Genomic DNA, 13,458 nt, shown 5'->3' with positions numbered 1-13,458 from the left:
CCAGCACATAAAGTTATAAAACTTTGCAAATCACTTTATTAGGGGACTTGTCTTCATTCCAGTACAAAAATTTCATGTAAGTGGCTTCCACGCCCCGGCTTTTCCCCAGTCTATTTCCAGCTGCAGTAAAATCAGAACATAGTCATTTGGAGTACAGGTGATGGCAGTGATGGATCAGCACCTGTCTCCTCCTCTGAGTGTTGTGCTCATCAGACAGGTGCAGATCCATCACTGCCATCATCTGTACTCCAAATTAGAACATTCTGATATTAATGCAACTGAAGGCAGAGAACAGAATGGGGGAAAGCAGGCGATTGGAAGTCACTTACTTGAAATTTTTATTTTAATGAGAACTGATCCTCTAATAAATTGATTTGCAAAGTTTCATATTTTTCCGTGCAGAAGAAAATTATTTTAAAAAACATGAAAGTTTAGCTACATTTTAAGTGAAATGTGCACATTTTTTGATTTTATTTTTTGTTGTTCTACGAACACCTAAATAATCTTTTAAGATGTATTTAGTTTATTAGTTTATGGGTTATGTATATAGTTAGGTCCAGAAATATATGGTCAGTGACACAAGTTTTGGAATTTTAGCTGTAAACATATACAAGACACAGTTATATAATCAATATGGGCTGAAAGTGCAGACTCTCAGCTTTAATTTTAGGGTATTCTCATCCTAATTGGAGTAAGGGTTTAGCAATTACAGCTCTTTAATATGTAGCTGTCTCTTTTTAAAGGGACCAAAAGTAATTGAACAATTATCTCAAAAGTTCTTTATTGGGCTGCCTGGGCTATTTCCTCGTTAATCCTTCATCAATTAGACAGGTAAAAGGCCTGGAGCTGATTCCAGGTGTGGCATTTTGCATTTGGAAGCTGTTGCTGTGAACCCACAACATGCGGTCAAAGGAGCTCTCAATGGAAAAGAAACAGACCATCATGAGGCTGAAAAAAAAAAAAAAAGAAATCCATCAGAGAGATAGCAGAAATGTTAAGAGTGGCCAAATCAACAGTTTAGTACATTCTGCAAAAAAAAAGAGCACACTGGTGAGCTTGAAAACTCAAAAAGGCCTGGATGTTCACAGAAGACAACAGTGGAGGATGATCACAGAATTCTTTCCATGATGAAGAAAAACCCCTTCATAGCATCCACTCAAGTGAAGAACACTCTCCAGGAAGTTGGTGTCTCAGTATCTAAGTCAAAGTCTAAGATAAAGAGAAGACTTCATGAGAACAAACACAGAGGGTTCACAACAAGGTGCAAACCATAAATCAGTCTTAAAATAGAAAGGCCAGATTAGACCTTGCCAAAAAAACGTCTAAAGAACCTGCCCAGTCCAGGAAAAGCAAAACGAAGATCAACCTGTACCAGAATGATGGGAAGAAGAAAGTATGGAGAAGACTTGGAATGGCTCATGATCCAAAGCACAGCACATCCTCTGTAAACATGGTGGAGGCAATGTGATGGCGCGGGGGCATGCATGCATGGCTCCCAATGGCACCGAAGCCACTAGTGTTTATTGATGATGTGACTGAATACTGAAGTAGCTGATTGAATTCTGGAGTGTACTGGGCGATACTTTTTGCTCAGACCCAGCAAGGATGTTAGGATGGCACTTCACATGGACAACCCAGGAGTTTCAGGCAAAGAAGTGGAATATTCTGCAATGGCCGAGTCATCACCAGATCTCAAACCCATGGAGCTGCATTTCACATGCTTAAGACTAAACTTAAGGCAGAAAGACCCAGATACAAGCAACGACTGAAGTCAGCTACAGTAAAGGCGGCAAAGCATCACAAAGGAGGAAAAAGTAAGGGCCGGCAAAGCATCACAAATGAGGAAACCGTAAGGGCCGGCAAAGCATCACAAAAGGAGGAAACCATAAAGACCGGCAAAACATCACAAAGGAGGAAACCGTAAAGGCCAGCAAAGCATCACAAAGGAGGAAACCGTAAAGACCGGCAAAGCATCACAAAGGAGGAAACCGTAAAGGCCAGCAAAGCATCACAAAGGAGGAAACCGGAAAGGCCGGCAAAGCATCACAAAGGAGGAAACCATAAAGGCCGGCAAAGCATCACAAAGGAGGAAACCATAAAGGCCGGCAAAGCATCACAAAAGGAGGAAACCGTAAAGACCGGCAAAGCATCACAAAAGGAGGAAACCATAAAGACCGGCAAAGCATCACAAAGGAGGAAACCGTAAAGACCGGCAAAGCATCACAAAGGAGGAAACCGTAAAGGCCGGCAAAGCATCACAAAGGAGGAAACCGTAAAGGCCGGCAAAGCATCACAAAGGAGGAAACCATAAAGACCGGCAAAGCATCACAAAGGAGGAAACCGTAAAGGCCAGCAAAGCATCACAAAAGGAGGAAACCGTAAAGACCGGCAAAGCATCACAAAAGGAGGAAACCATAAAGACCGGCAAAGCATCACAAAGGAGGAAACCGTAAAGACCGGCAAAGCATCACAAAGGAGGAAACCGTAAAGGCCGGCAAAGCATCACAAAGAAGGAAACTGTAAAGGCCGGCAAAGCATCACAAAGGAGGAAACCGTAAAGGCCGGCAAAGCATCACAAAGGAGGAAACCGTAAAGGCCAGCAAAGCATCACAAAGGAGGAAACCGTAAAGGCCGGCAAAGCATCACAAAGGAGGAAACCGTAAAGACCGGCAAAGCATCACAAAGGAGGAAACCGTAAAGGCCGGCAAAGCATCACAAAGGAGGAAACCGTAAAGACCGGCAAAGCATCACAAAGGAGGAAACCGTAAAGACCGGCAAAGCATCACAAAGGAGGAAACCGTAAAGACCGGCAAAGCATCACAAAGGAGGAAACCGTAAAGACCGGCAAAGCATCACAAAGGAGGAAACCCAGCATTTAGTGACGTCCATGGCTTCCAGATTTCAGGCCACCATTGCCTGCTATGGATTCTCTACAAAGTATTAAAAATGAATTTTTCTAATTACTTCAGACCAACTGAAATGAGGAGGCTTTGTAGAATAATGGTTGCAATTCCTTAATGCTTCACAGGATATTTTTGTTCAACCTGAAAGTCTACATTTCAATGGCATCTCAGTGGTTTGTTTTAAATAAAAAATAGTGGCCTCTGCGGAGCTGAAGAAATCACAGAGATTTGGTCACTATCGAAATGTTTCTGGACCTAACTATATCTCCCAACACAAAGATTTTGATAGACCCAGAGCTTCTACCTCTTAAAAATACCAGCCCTGAATACGAATCGCGTCACTACTGGGATTAAAAGTCTGTGATCTGAGTTCTAGTCTGATCCGGGTTGTTGCCATGATTGCTTTCAGTCTCGGCGGACTCCAGCCTCTCTCCATCATTTATGCAAAATTGTTACAAAGGGGTTAATTATTAATGTAATGGTGGTGTGAAGACAACATAGGTATATCATCAAAAACAACCTAGAAATCACAAAGCTGAATTGAAAATTCATAAAGTGTAGACAAAATTGGGTCTTGTGGCTTTCTTCTTCCTGGATTGGTCGTTATGGCTCTTTGATCCACCTCCATAGATCCAAGTTTATTCATATAGTTCTGGGATTGTAAAAGATTACAATACATAGCTGCTTCCTTCCAAAACCAGTGCCACCCTTTTCCATGAGTTGTATCAGGCATTCTAGTTCAGCTTCAATGATGTGAATAGGGCTGAGCTGCAGTAACACACAGAACAGGTGGGGGGCGTTCCTGGGGGGAAAGAACCACCATGTTCTTCTAATCATGAACAGCCAGTATAGTATGGGGTATTTCAGTGCATTCGTCTGGCTGATGACGTGGCTTGATTTGTCATATAAGTGGCAGAAACATGGAAAAGGAAAGTGATGTTAAGACTGTGGGTTCTTCAGTTGTGCTATAGGCTCTGTGGTGCTCTTAGGCAGGGGGCACTGTGGACATTCCTGTGGGCGCTGTAGCTTTATTGGAGGCACTGCAGCTGCTGGGTCCTCTGTGGCCAATCTTATCAGTACTGTTAGAGTGCGTACTGTTAGAGTGCACTCACACAGTTTGGTTTCAAAATGTGCTGTTTAAGCAGTTTTGAAGAAATACCAAAAAATGGGCAACATTGAGGGTTATAGATGCAGTGATTAGCCGCGAAATAGTGCAGCGGATGAAAGACACGTCCAGCTTTCTTCCCTTGGAAATATGTCCAGCAGTGCCATCAGCTCAGAACTGGCAGCAGTGAGTGGAAACCAGATATACCCATCTACTGATCAGAGACGTCTGGTCAGAAGTAGTCTTCATGGAAGAATTGCAGTCCAAGCCATGCCTTCCACATGGAAACAAGGCCAAGCGACCCAACTACGCACATAGACATAGGAACTGGGGTGCAGAAAAATGGCAGCAAGTGCTCTGGACTGATGGGTCAGAATGTGAAATATTTGGCTGTTACATAAGACAGTTTGTTCCCAAAGGGCTGGAGAGCGGCACAGTAATGATCATCTTCCAGCAACAGTGAAGCATGATGGAGGCGCCTGCAAGTTTCCGGCTGAATTTCAGTAAATTGAGTTAAGGATTTGGTCAGGATTAATGGTGTGGTCAACAAAAAGAAATACAGACAGATACTTATCCATCATGTAATACCATTAGAGAAGCCTCTGCTTGACCCCAAATTTATTCTGCAGCTGGACAATGACCCCAAACATCCAGCCTATGTCATTAAGAACGTTCTTCAGTATAAAGTAGAACAAGGAGTTCTTCAGTCACAGTATGAATGCCTCCATTATTAGGGGCTCCGTGGTTCTTCATGGTGATACTATTGGTGGTACCGGGGCAGGTGAAGCCCAGCTGTCATCATGAGTATGGCGGGTGAGGTCCAGGAAGCCAATTTTTGAGAAGCTATTTTTAAAGTGGTCATTTCTTTAGTCTCCAATACTTATAGCAGAACTCACGTATGTTGTCATGAGGGACTGGTCCCAGAAATATGTCAATGGGGCAAATCTGAAAGCACAAGTCCATCAAGTAAAGGAACTAACAATATTAATGCCCTTAGGTGTTTTGTAAAACTGTAGCATACACAGTCCCGACAAGACTTTGGAAGACTTTCATGCATGACTAAGATTTACCAGTAGAGCCAAAAGTAGATATATTGATATTGAGGCAGAATGATTCACTGAGAGTCTACAGAAAAACATTAAAAGTTTTTTACGACAGAGAACTTATTTGAGTCTTAAGTGCGGGGCTAAGCCAAAAATCAGTACAAATATTTCATGGAAACTATCCACTGAGGATTTGATTTAGAGAAGTAATCTCATTCCCGTGCCAGAATCCCTAGGACTCCTTGGAAAGTTCTAGACATTAACGTGATGTTGTTTCTTGTAAAACGTCTTTGTTAAATTAAGGTTATTGAAACTGTGGGTCGAAAATAAAGCAGTAAAGCTTAAGAAGTTGTCGGGAATGTCTAAAGTAAACTGAATAAAATAATCAAAAGGTATAATACAGCTGTAGAGTGTGGCGTAGTGTTAATTAACTTGACGGAGATGTGGTCTACTAGACCAGGAATCAAGAGGATAAGTAGAGGACTATCTAGATCTTTAGGTAGGGTTTCTACATTGTGCACTGTTGTTTCCAATAGATATTGTAGGTGAAGGTACTATAGGACAATTCAGAGGAAAAAGATTCTGCTGCCAAAGAAGCCAAGAAGTGGAATTGGCCACGATGTACCCAAAAAGGGCTGATCCCAAACTGCGTTTTACCTTACAATTGCAATAAAACCCTTTGTACAATACTTGTCTACTTCACTGATTCCAAGTAGTGCCCAATTTTTCCCACCTAGAACAGATGATCATAGTGACCCTCCTCCATACTCTTCCAATGAACTTTGGGTTGATTCACTAACCTTGAGTTTGCCAATAACTCTTCTTCTGGAAAGATTTTTGACACACATAGGGTTTACTCCCTTCTTTCCAATGACCCTATAGAAGCCAAACGTGCTGCCTCTCCGGAACGTGTGCCCATGATAAGAGGTATAGTCTGCTAAGTTTCTCCAACTAGGTTATCATTCTACTTTTAGGATCACCTTGGGTTCTTCAAGAATCAATGGAATATATAAGGTTTTCCGAAACAGAATATGGCACGGTCTTGGGTAAATGACGTGCAAATTTGCCATCCCAAAAAGAAATTACCGAAGACTCAAGATGGCCATACACATGGCCAGCTTCTTTCCACACACTGATGCTGTGTCATCAGTCGGCGAAACCGACCATTTGTTGTTAAATTGCACTCAAAGAACATTCACAATGGTTGAAATCATCCATTTTCAGCAACGTTAGTCTAATGCGTATGGACTCCTTAAGAGCTAGGAAATGTTCCTAAGATTGAACTTAAATATTCCTTACTGTAAAAACACCGCTGAAGTCAATGAAGAAGAAAATGCCACCAGAACTCCAGACAAACGGCAATGGCCACTCTTTAATTTTCAATCATGATAGGTGTATCCAAGACTCCCAAGACTTCCAGAGTAACCGCACTTTCAGAAAACTTTTGATGTGTAATTTTTCAAAAGTTTAGATTGTTTCTGAAACCCTCACGGTTCACTAAAACAAAGTGACAAAAACACTCAGTCGATCCTTTCTCTTCTTCGAGGGAGAGGGACTTTCTAGTAAGTCTGTCTTCAGCCTTGGAGGACCACAGAACTCCGCTGGGTGGATCTGTCTCTACGTTTCAGCGATCGGTGGGAGTCTCAGCACATTGACTTCCGTTGATCAAAATTTCAGACATGTCTTTAGGACGTCTCAAAAGTTTTCTCAAATGCAGTTACACTTAAACCCTATAATTCCTGACCCATCGATCTGTCTGACTGACCTGGCCCACTAACCACACCGCCGAAGATGTGTATGGATGATGAAATTGTATTAATTTCGGGCAGATTCGCTCAATTCATGGAAGATTTGATTTGCGTTGGATTAATTCAGGAAGAATTATAGTCACTTCTTATAGTCACCTAGGCTCTCCAAAAATCTACATGAACCGTGCCACCTGTGATACCGCGGGGCCTTGTCAACACGAGGGAGAAGATGACGGAAGAGTTGGCAATTGGATGATTGGGTTCGGAGAGCAACAGTGGTGGGACAAGTATGGCGACGGACAAAAAGAGGTGAGTATAAGAGTATATTGTTTTATTTAACACCTTCCCGGTCCCAAAGAATCCAGCAAAATGGCAACTGGTGTGGTCAACAGTTGCTGGAACTGTGGCAAGCAAATTGCCCAAAATTTGGATTAATCTGAATCCACTAATTTTTGGAAATTCTAAACGAATCTGAATCTTTTAGAATCGATTTTCTCATCTTTAGATTTCAACCATCGATAAAGTGACATTTCCAAAAAATTATGGTCAAAAAGTAATCTTGTTAAGAGGGAGACGAAAATGTTTGAGCAGCTGAAGATTGGAGCCACCTATCAAGTTAGCAAGTTGTCATCTATCCCAAAAAATAGACACAGAGTGGAGCGGTAATGTGGATGCTTGACTGCCGCTCTGTTCAGACCCCATGGCGGTACCCCCAACAATCAGCAAGCTATATATTTTATATATATTATATTGTATAATAGAGACAAGTGCATATAATATGTGCAAGCAAATTGGCCAAGCAGGTCCACAGATGATCAATGGTGACATTAGCATACATTTATGAGGTGTACTTACTTCAGTGCTGAGAAGGCAAATCCTTGGAGTCCATCTTTACACCTGTAATAGGAAACGGAAAATTTCAGCAAAGTTTCAGAGCATGTATACAACCAGATAAGGTTTTATACAGGAAACTATAATAAAGTTACCTTATGAATCTACATTATATTACACATTGTGTCATCATTTTAGATGTTAGGAAAAATATTTAAAGAGTGAACTCAAGTTGCTGCCCCATGATATATAATGCTGCACCCTACAAGGCACCATTATAGGTCTACTCCGACTGTATGGGAAGGATTTATAGGACGACTAAACTAATAAAAGTCCAGGTGAGGTGGAACTACTATCATTGCACCGACAATTGCTGCAGGATGCACCACTAGAGGACGCCGAACACCCTACAGCTACTCCTTGTATGATGCATTTATACTAATGCTAATTATACTAATGCTGACCGCTAGGTGGAAGGCCCCTCGCCCCCAAGCTGTATAACAAGTCCATCCATGACATTTCTTCCTCCTGAATCTTCCCCCATCTCCTGTGAGTGATATTATTCAGAAGTGGAAGGAACCGCAGCAACTCAGCCACGAAGTGGAGACCCCATAACGTCACCGAGTGCTGAGGAGCAGAGGGCAGAGAAGTCACCACCCCTCTGCTGACCCCATAACTGCAGAGTCGGGACCTCCTTTGGTATCCGCACCAAATAGTGCGCCCCCGCCAGGAGCTTCATGGCCAAGCAGCTGCATGCAGCCGTACACCACAAAGCACAATGCCAAGAGTCGGATGGAGCGGTGTAAAGCCGCCACCACTGGACTCTGGAGGAGACGTGTCCTGTGCAGTAACGGATCGCACTTCTCTATCTGCGGCTGATGGACGAGTCTGGGTTTGGTGATTCCAGGAGGACGTTACCCCCTGACTGCATTGTGCCCCCTGTACAGATGGTGGAGGAGGATAATGCTATGGGCTGTTATCAGGGGTCAGCATTGGGCCCTTAGTTCCAGCAAAGGGAAATCTTAATCTTTATCACAAGACATTGTGGACAATTGTAGCTTCAGCTTTGTGGGAATAGTTTGGGGAAGACCCTTCTCCGTTCTCCATGACTGTGTCCAGTACACAAGCTCCATACAGACATGGAGAGGAACATGAGCGGCCTCAGCCCCATCCAACAGCTTTGTGAGTGCCCCTTCCCCAACATCAGGGTCTGACATCACAAATCCTCTCCGGGATGAAGGGGCAAAAATTCCCACAGACGCCTCCAAAATCTTGTAGAAATCCTTCCCAGAAGAGCGGGAGCCATTATATCTGCAGAGGGGCCGACTTTATATTAATGTCTATGGATGTAGAACGGGACGTCAGAAAAGATCTTGGAATGCAGTGTGGGTGTGGGGGGCACATACTTTTCTTGCACTTTATGGTGAGTGGATAGGACCCAGCACCTGATGTGTAAGTGACACAAAACCCCAGTCCTGAGCGCCTCTGCAGAGGTGACCCATACGGCTCCAGCTTCCTGCATCGCCCCCTCTGCCCCACGTTTCCATGATTCACAGCCCCCCAGAGATCATACAGGCAGGTGTGAAGGATGAATGTCTCATGTTACTGCGGTGTCGAGCACATTGCACTAACGTTTCCGCTGCTTTCCTGTATATATGCCGTGTGAGTAAGAATCCCATTACTTATAGCCCAAGGTGACATCTTATAGGAAACATTTCTGACCCGATGATCCCTGTACGTGGCGCACATTCACACACAGCGCCATGACATGGAGCAGTACAAGCCTTACACCACCGAGTACAATGTCTCAGGGGAGCGAACACTTCTGGAGGAGATCCAGATAGTCTGCAATGCTCAATGTGAAAAATATGTAGGTTAGGGAAGAAAAGGGTCTTGTAGCGCCACCTAGAGTGTTGTAACAGATTCTGCACTGGGTCTCTGTATATAATATATAATCTAATGTAAGGCTGTGCACTTCTGCATAGGAAACAAATCATGTACTAAGTTGCCACTGACTAAGACTATGGGTGGACGGAAAACTCAACTTTAGAGACCAGTGTCAGGCAGCTGCTACCAAGGTAAATATAATAATAGGATGCATTATAAGAAGCATAGATGCTCATGGAGAGAATATAGTTTCCCTCTATACAAGTCACTAGTGCAGCCACACACAGATACTGGTCTCCGGTGTATAAGAAAGACATAGCTGAACTAGAGCGGGTGCAGAGAAGAGCGACCAAGGCTAATAAGGGAATAGGCGACTGCAGGAGACTTGGGGTTATTCAGTTTGGAAAATTGAAGGCTTAGGGGCGATCTTATTACAGTATACAAATATATGAGGGGGCAGTACAGAGATCTGCATAATGAGCTTTTTACACATAGGTGTGTGGGGGACAAGGCGGCATCATCTATGTCTAGAGGAAAGAAGTATTAATCATCATCACAGATGGAGATTCTTTACTGTACAAGCAGTGAGACTATGGATTCTTTACTGTACGAGCAGTGAGACTATGGATTCTTTACTGTGCGAGCAGTGAGACTATGGATCCTATACTGTATGAGCAGTGAGATTATGGATTCTTTACTGTACGAGCAGTGAGACTACGGATTCTTTACTGTACGAGCAGTGAGACTACGGATTCTTTACTGTGCGAGCAGTGAGACTATGGATTCTTTACTGTACAAGCAGTGAGACTATGGATTCTTTACTGTGCGAGCAGTGAGACTATGGATTCTTTACTGTAGGAGCAGTGAGACTATGGATTCTTTACTGTACGAGCAGTGAGACTATGGATTCTTTACTGTATGAGCAGTGAGACTATGGATTCTTTACTGTATGAGCAGTGAGACTATGGATCCTTTACTGTACGAGCAGTGAGACTATGGATTCTTTACTGTATGAGCAGTGAGACTATGGATTCTTTACTGTACGAGCAGTGAGACTATGGATTCTTTACTGTGCGAGCAGTGAGACTATGGATCCTATACTGTATGAGCAGTGAGATTATGGATTCTTTACTGTACGAGCAGTGAGACTACGGATTCTTTACTGTACGAGCAGTGAGACTACGGATTCTTTACTGTGCGAGCAGTGAGACTATGGATTCTTTACTGTACAAGCAGTGAGACTATGGATTCTTTACTGTGCGAGCAGTGAGACTATGGATTCTTTACTGTAGGAGCAGTGAGACTATGGATCCTTTACTGTACGAGCAGTGAGACTATGGATTCTTTACTGTATGAGCAGTGAGACTATGGATTCTTTACTGTACGAGCAGTGAGACTATGGATTCTTTACTGTACGAGCAGTGAGACTATGGATCCTTTACTGTAAGAGCAGTGAGACTATGGATTCTTTACTGTGCGAGCAGTGAGACTATGGATTCTTTACTGTACAAGCAGTGAGACTATGGATCCTTTACTGTATGAGCAGTGAGACTATGGATTCTTTACTGTACGAGCAGTGAGACTATGGATTCTTTACTGTAGGAATAGTGAGTCAATGGATTCTTTACTGTAAGAGCAGTGAGACTATGGATCCTTTACTGTAAGAGCAGTGAGACTATGGATTCTTTACTGTGCGAGCAGTGAGACTATGGATTCTTTACTGTACAAGCAGTGAGACTATGGATCCTTTACTGTATGAGCAGTGAGACTATGATTCTTTACTGTAGGAATAGTGAGTCAATGGATTCTTTACTGTAAGAGCAGTGAGACTATGGATTCTTTACTGTGCGAGCAGTGAGACTATGGATTCTTTACTGTGCGAGCAGTGAGACTATGGATTCTTTACTGTGCGAGCAGTGAGACTATGGATTCTTTACTGTTCGAGCAGTGAGACTATGGATTCTTTACTGTACGAATAGTGAGACTATGGATTCTTTACTGTGAGAGCAGAGAAACTATGGATTCTTTATTGTGAGAGCAGTAAGACTATGGATTCTTTACTGTAAGAGAAGTAAGACTATGGATTCTTTACTGTAAGAGAAGTGAGACTATGGATTCTTTACTGTGCAAGCAGTGAGACTATGAATTCTTTACTGTACGAGCAGTGAGACTATGGACTCTTTACTGTACGAGCAGTGAGACTATGGATTCTTTACTGTAAGAGCAGTGAGACTATGGATTCTTTACTGTATGAGCAGTGAGACTATGCATCCTTTATGGACAATTAGTGAGACTATGGATTCTATACTGTATATTACAAGCTGCGAGACTATGGATTCTTTACTGTGCGAGCAGTGAGACTATGGATTCTTTACTGTGCGAGCAGTGAGACTATGGATTCTTTACTGTACAAGCAGTGAGACTATGGATTCTTTACTGTGCGAGCAGTGAGACTATGGATTCTTTACTGTAGGAGCAGTGAGACTATGGATCCTTTACTGTACGAGCAGTGAGACTATGGATTCTTTACTGTATGAGCAGTGAGACTATGGATTCTTTACTGTACGAGCAGTGAGACTATGGATTCTTTACTGTACGAGCAGTGAGACTATGGATCCTTTACTGTGCGAGCAGTGAGACTATGGATTCTTTACTGTGCGAGCAGTGAGACTATGGATTCTTTACTGTACAAGCAGTGAGACTATGGATCCTTTACTGTATGAGCAGTGAGACTATGGATTCTTTACTGTACGAGCAGTGAGACTATGGATTCTTTACTGTAGGAATAGTGAGTCAATGGATTCTTTACTGTAAGAGCAGTGAGACTATGGATCCTTTACTGTAAGAGCAGTGAGACTATGGATTCTTTACTGTGCGAGCAGTGAGACTATGGATTCTTTACTGTACAAGCAGTGAGACTATGGATCCTTTACTGTATGAGCAGTGAGACTATGATTCTTTACTGTAGGAATAGTGAGTCAATGGATTCTTTACTGTAAGAGCAGTGAGACTATGGATTCTTTACTGTGCGAGCAGTGAGACTATGGATTCTTTACTGTGCGAGCAGTGAGACTATGGATTCTTTACTGTGCGAGCAGTGAGACTATGGATTCTTTACTGTTCGAGCAGTGAGACTATGGATTCTTTACTGTACGAATAGTGAGACTATGGATTCTTTACTGTGAGAGCAGAGAAACTATGGATTCTTTATTGTGAGAGCAGTAAGACTATGGATTCTTTACTGTAAGAGAAGTAAGACTATGGATTCTTTACTGTAAGAGAAGTAAGACTATGGATTCTTTACTGTAAGAGAAGTGAGACTATGGATTCTTTACTGTGCAAGCAGTGAGACTATGAATTCTTTACTGTACGAGCAGTGAGACTATGGACTCTTTACTGTACGAGCAGTGAGACTATGGATTCTTTACTGTAAGAGCAGTGAGACTATGGATTCTTTACTGTATGAGCAGTGAGACTATGCATCCTTTATGGACAATTAGTGAGACTATGGATTCTATACTGTATATTACAAGCTGCGAGACTATGGATTCTTTACTGTGCGAGCAGTGAGACTATGGATTCTTTACTGTACGAATAGTGAGACTATGGATTCTTTACTGTGAGAGCAGAGAAACTATGGATTCTTTATTGTGAGAGCAGTAAGACTATGGATTCTTTACTGTAAGAGAAGTAAGACTATGGATTCTTTACTGTAAGAGAAGTGTGACTATGGATTCTTTACTGTACGAGCAGTGAGACTATGAATTCTTTACTGTACGAGCAGTGAGACTATGGACTCTTTACTGTACGAGCAGTGAGACTATGAATTCTTTACTGTACGAGCAGTGAGACTATGGACTCTTTACTGTACGAGCAGTGAGACTATGGATTCTTTATTGTGAGAGCAGAGAAACTATGGATTCTTTATTGTGCGAGCAGTA

General features: G+C 42.6%; 1 protein-coding gene across 1 annotated transcript in view; it reads right to left on the bottom strand.

Annotated features, from left to right (window-relative positions):
* TMEM135 (transmembrane protein 135) overlaps positions 1 to 13,458 on the bottom strand; it is a 433,297-nt gene that overhangs the window by 16,924 nt on the left and 402,915 nt on the right. The window contains exon 7 of the mRNA XM_073662037.1: positions 7,655 to 7,696. Coding sequence (XP_073518138.1) covers positions 7,655 to 7,696 — 42 coding nt within the window. The remainder of the gene's footprint in view (positions 1 to 7,654; positions 7,697 to 13,458) is intronic.

This window comes from Phyllobates terribilis, unplaced genomic scaffold (genome assembly GCF_046119375.1).
Source record: "Phyllobates terribilis strain yellow unplaced genomic scaffold, ASM4611937v1 Scaffold_2__4_contigs__length_985480577, whole genome shotgun sequence".
NCBI lineage: Eukaryota > Metazoa > Chordata > Amphibia > Anura > Dendrobatidae > Phyllobates > Phyllobates terribilis.
Note: the sequence above shows the minus strand (reverse complement) of the source record. Positions and strands in the feature narration are given on the sequence as shown.